The 5397-nt window shown below is 44.7% G+C and overlaps 1 protein-coding gene across 1 annotated transcript; it reads right to left on the minus strand.

Annotated features, from left to right (window-relative positions):
- Positions 1-1886: 1886 nt before the first annotated feature.
- LOC121970061 (metal tolerance protein 7-like) lies at positions 1887-3920 on the minus strand. The gene is made up of 6 exons (XM_042520468.1): positions 3447-3920; positions 3250-3362; positions 2910-3155; positions 2749-2829; positions 2447-2677; positions 1887-2365 (listed from the first exon to the last, which is right to left on the minus strand). Exons 1-6 carry the CDS (start codon positions 3631-3633, stop codon positions 2015-2017), a joined length of 1209 nt encoding a protein of 402 aa, XP_042376402.1. The 5' UTR covers positions 3634-3920; the 3' UTR covers positions 1887-2014.
- Positions 3921-5397: the final 1477 nt, after the last annotated feature.

Consider the following 5397-nt stretch of genomic DNA (forward strand, 5'->3'; position numbering starts at 1 on the left):
AATTTGATCAAGTGATCAAATTGGACCGAGCCCAATCGATCAACTGATCGATTGGGCACAGTGCTACGACAAATGGTAGCCCAATCGATCAGTCGATCAATTGGGAGCAATTGTCGTGGGCACAGAAGCTTCCCCAATCGATTAGCCGATCGATTGGGCTCCCCAATCGATTGGTCAATCAATTGGGGGTTGATTTTCTTGTGCAATCACGAGAAAGTCTGAATCAATCGGTCGATCGATTCAGGCACTTTCTAGAGAGCATAAAGAGGGTTGAATCGATCAACCGATCGATTCAGCCTCCCCAATCGATCAGCCAATCGATTGGGAGACGGCTGTTGCGCAGGATAAAGCTTTGGCGAGCATCTTCCTCTATAGTGCTTTCTCTCCACTTCTTGCGATCATTCTCACAGGCACACACCAGATCTTGGAGGCTTAGAGAGGAGTGTTGGTGCACTTCCAAGCAAGTCAAGAGGTGTATTCAAGCAAGAAGAAACAAGCTAGGGTTTTGTAAATCTTGAAATATTTGTATTGTATAAGCTTGAATTTCTTTCTTCTTGTGTTGTGAGTTTGTACAAGGCTTCTCCGCCTTCGGTAGTTACCGTAAATGAGTGTTTTCATAGTGGATGAGTGAGTGAGGGATCCTTGGATTAGTCACCTCTTCTTGAGGTGAATACCAAGTAAATCCTTTGTGTTAGCGTTGCAAGTTTGCTTCAAGTTCATTCTGCTGTATATTATCATCATCAAAGCAAGCAACGAGCGTGCGACGAGCTATTTACCCCCCCCCCCCTTCTAGCACAAATCGACCCTAACATCAGCGACTGAGGCCAAGAGAGGTACGATGTCGAGATATGAGATTCAGATGTGGAGGATGTCAACAACTGAGGCCGAGAGAAGGAGAATGCTGGGATCTGAGGCTGAGGTATGGAGGATGTCGACGACTCAGGCCGAGAGAGGTGTGATACTGGGACCTGAGATTGAGGTGTGGACAATGTCGGTAACTGAGGCCCAGAGAGGGAGGATGTCGGGGTCTAAAGCCAAGACATGGAGGGTGTCGTCAACTGAGGCTAAGAGAGGTACAATGCCGAAATCTAAGACTGAGACATACAGGGATGTCAGGATCTGAGGTTCAGACATGGATGATGTTGGGATCTAAGGTCAAGTCTTAATAGATGTCTTATCTTCAGGCAAATCTTTGGGATGAAGACACCAAGTAAGTTAGATCGAACTCGAATCTCATCTAGGTCAGGTTAAGTCTGAATCTTTTTTAGTCTAGTCCAACTTACCATAATTTTGACTAATAGCTTAGCACAAGTTTTTACCTTAATTTGAGTAAGATGTCAACGACTGAGACTGAGAGAGATGTGATACTCTAAGGTGTGGAGGATGTCAGTAACTGAGACCTAGAGAGGAAGGATGTTGGGGTCTACGGCCGAGACATAGAAGTTGTTAGTAACTGAGATCAAGAGAGATCTAAGACTGAGACATAAAGGGATGTCAAAATTTGAAGTTAAGGCATGGATGATGTCGGGATCTAAGGCCAAGTCTTAATAGCTATCTTATCTTCTGGTAAATCCTTGGGTTGAAGACACCGAGTAAGTTAGATCAAACTCGAATCTCATCTAGGGCAAGTCTGATTCTTTTTGAATCTGGTCTAAGTCACCTTAATTTTGAGTGATAGCTTAGCACAACTTTTAAACTATAGAGTTACGTGGAGCTGCCGGATTTTAAATTTTAATGTGTCTTATTCTAAATTCAACTTCGAATGCTAACTGAAAGGTTTATTGTATAAACTCAAAAATAATTTGGGGGGAAAAGTTGAAATATGAGTCCAATACCATCAATTTTAGCGGCGTAAAATGTTGTTGTAATTTTAGAAAATTGATAGATTAATTTGCAAAAATGTCAATTAATTTTAGAAACGAATTCTTTCTGAATTCTCTCATTATTCTATTTTTTTAATCATATTAATTATCTTTTTATATTCATAATATATAATTGGGGACAAGGATTATCATTATTGCTTATGGCTGAGCTTGTGTTCCGGCCTGTGCGTGAACTCAAAGTCGACGTGCACAAAGGCGCGCTCCACCTCCGGCAGCTGCTCCAGCTTCTCCTGCAGCGCCTCCCCGACGTCGTGCGCCTCGCTCAGCGGCATGTCCGCCGGCAGCACGATGTCGACCTCCGCAAAGTAGTGCGCCCCGAACGTGTACGCCCTCACCGTGTCGATGTGCTTTATCTTCCTGTCGTGGTTCCACACCAGGTATATCAGCTTCGCCAGGAAGTCCGGCGGCGCCGTCCTGCCGATCAGAAGCCACACGTTCTCCACCACCGTCTTCGCCCACGTCCCGATCGTGTACAACGCAATCTGCACACATCCATATATATACCAGAAAACGAATCGCCACTCGATTTGAAACAGAGCAAACAGAGTACGTGGATCAATTACCAGGATGGCGCCGACGGGATCCATCCACCAGGCGTACCGGACGGCGAGCAGCGAGGCGACCAAGCCGATGGAGTTGGTGATGACGTCGAAGAAGTGATCCTGCGCGTAGGCGCGCACGATTTCATTCTCGAAGCTGCGGCAGTAGAGCATGAGGAAGAACTTGACCAGAGTGACGGACGACATGCTGCCCACCATCCAAAACTCTTTTACGCGATCAAACTCAGGATGGTCCTGCATGCGCGATTCACAATTACAAACGATCGACCGATTGACAAATTAAGATGCATAATCAGGCTCCGTACGCTGGTGACCAGTTCTCTGCCGGATTCCAAGAGCACTTGCAGGCCGAGAGTGCCCATCACTGACGCGAAGACAACGATGCCCTGCCAGATTATGTTTTGTTTTGTTTAGTTAAAGTTTGCTAATTAAGGAGTACTGAGGTTACAGTTAGGTATATGCATACCACAGGCTGCATCCTGTTCTTGCCGATGGGATAGCGGTAGTGATTGGGCTTCTTCATGGCGTGCGCCGTGAACCAAAGGATGAAGCCCGAGAGCAGGTCGAGCAGAGAGTCCAGAGTGGAGGCGATCACCGCCATGGATCTGCTCTCGATCGAAGCCAGCACTTTGGATGCGAAAAGGATCAAGTTGACTGCGTTGGATAGGTGGATGGCGAACCTTTCGCTCTTGGCCAAGTCTTGTAGTTCTTCCTGTAGATTATATTGTGTAAGTGTGTCTCAACTATATATTGACTAAATTCTTATTTTAGATGGGGAAAAAAAGTGAATAAATTAAGGAAGAAACCTGCGTGGGAGCATCATTTAAGTAGCCTAATTCGTTCAAGTTATCCATCTTGCTGAATCCCTCGAGGAGCTGCCCTTGCTTCTTGTAGAATTTAGCTACTTTCCTTTCTTTACCTGAAGTCAGAAATTATAGACAATAAACTGATCGTGTTAATTACTTTGCTTGAAGTCAGAAATCTGAAAGAGAATGATTAGTACCTTGGAACCTGCGTAGGACTCTGGAAGCAAGCGGCGGCGCCCTGGGCTGCTCCGGCACGGGGAAGTCGTTCACGTTGATCCTCCAACTCGGCGTCGCCGCCATCATCGACGCTTCCCCCTCCAGCCTCACCGGCGACAGCAGCTCCACGCGGTAGTCCATCGACTCGCTCTGCAACTCCACTGCCATTCTCCTCGATCGGCCAACGAATTCCTCTTCTTCTCCGCAGCCGCATCGATCGGTCGCTTCTTAATTATCTCCCCGCCATAAAACTCAATAGAATAAACAAACGGTGGGTGGATCGAGCCGTTAGCTAGCTGGAGTGGAACGGTCGTCAGCAGATAAAGCCTGCCGGAGACTACGACTGCCGCGAACCCCGGCGTTTTCCTATTGACCTATATAATGCTCGAATGAAAGAGGAACACGGAAGTGGTTTAGGTTCTGATTGGCCGCGACACGCCGACGACGACGACGAGGTCGACGAATTTCGTCATGCGTGTGCGCCATTTTAAATTGCGTGTGCCAGAGCTTATCGCGCATGGCTCACGTCTCATTGTATAATAATTCTGGGTTTCTTTTGGTTAATTTACTGTGAGTAGATGCGAATTTTAGGTGGAGATGATGAGGAAGGAGTAAGGAAGGCGGCAAGAACAGCGCAGGTACAAAGACAGTAAACAATTAACTGCCCTCTCATCTCCGCCTAGGATTGGAATACCCACTGTCAACCAACAGCCAACGTGTCGCTTTGCTAGCAGTCACTTATAATATAAATTTAATACTACAATTTGCATCACCTATAATATAATTTTGAAGCACAGAAAGATATTTTCCTGTTTGAATGGATAGAGGGTCATTTAGCTCTACGAGTACGGATAAAGATAAATATAGGTACATAGTATTGAGGTTGTGAGGCCTGGTGAATTATTTATAAAATAAAATATACTTACTTCGTGCTTTTAATTTTTAAAATAGCAACAATAAGATAATAATAAAATAAAATAAATAGAAAATAAGAAGATTCGACAATTTTTACTTGGTTACAACCTAAATGATTGTTAATCCAAGACAGTTAAAAAAACACACTACGAATCTTCTTTGTTGAAGGCGAAGAAACCTTTTACACACTGAAAGCTCTTAAGCGTTGCTAGAAAGTTAGTACAGGAGTTGAATAATTAATTCCTAGCTCTAGGGACCTTTATATAGCTCCTGAAAATCCTATCTCGAGTCTTGAGGGCGCCTCCAAAGGTATAAGCGGATAAAACATTTTTCGCTCGCAAACGGTTTGTTTGACCCAGTTAAGGGCGCCCTCAATGTGGTTGAGGGTGCCCTCACTCTGGTGAGGGCAAAAGCACCTCCAACGACCATTGAGGGCGTCTCCAGCTGATTTTACAGCATTTCTTCATCTTCTTTTCAGCTTTCGAAGTTCCATTTGATTGGATGATTGCGGTCAACCGAAAAAGGGCTCACTCGAACCTAATTTTGGACCTTATCCTCGAGCAGGCTTCCGCCCCGATTTCTCGTCCCTTGAACGTCGCGCACGTTCTTCTCGTCCACCAGTGTACTCTTTCGCAGCTCTTTTATCCTTCGGATGCACTGAGTCCCTTGGCTCTCTTCCCGTGTCGTCCTTCTCGCTAGCTGCGTCTTCCGCTCGACTTCCTACGCTCCTAAGCTCCTGCACACTTAGACACAGGGATCAAAACCAAATATGACCTAACCTAACTTGGTTGATCACATCAAAACAACCACGGGGACCAACAATCTCCCCATTTTTGATGTGCATCAACCCAAGTTCAAGTTAGGGAAAAAAAAGTAGACAAGTAGTAATTTAAAGAAATTACTAAACTAATATTTTCAGCATAAAGATTGCAATTATAGAATTTGTAATTTTATAAGAAAAAATATTAAGTTGTTCCTATCCAAAAAAAAAATTATATACCAATTTTAAAAATATTA

The sequence above is a fragment of the Zingiber officinale genome, chromosome 4A, assembly GCF_018446385.1.
Source record: "Zingiber officinale cultivar Zhangliang chromosome 4A, Zo_v1.1, whole genome shotgun sequence".
Classification (NCBI taxonomy): domain Eukaryota; kingdom Viridiplantae; phylum Streptophyta; class Magnoliopsida; order Zingiberales; family Zingiberaceae; genus Zingiber; species Zingiber officinale.

Bases quoted from the DNA above. Each gene is read 5' to 3' on its own strand.
- LOC121970061 (XM_042520468.1), bottom strand. From the start codon at position 3,633: ATGGCAGTGGAGTTGCAGAGCGAGTCGATGGACTACCGCGTGGAGCTG. The intron at 3,156-3,249 runs GTTTCTTCCTTA...TATAATCTACAG, and splicing joins TAAATGATGCTCCCACGCAG to GAAGAACTACAAGACTTGGC. The intron at 2,366-2,446 runs GTAATTGATCCA...GGATGTGTGCAG, and splicing joins ATCCCGTCGGCGCCATCCTG to ATTGCGTTGTACACGATCGG.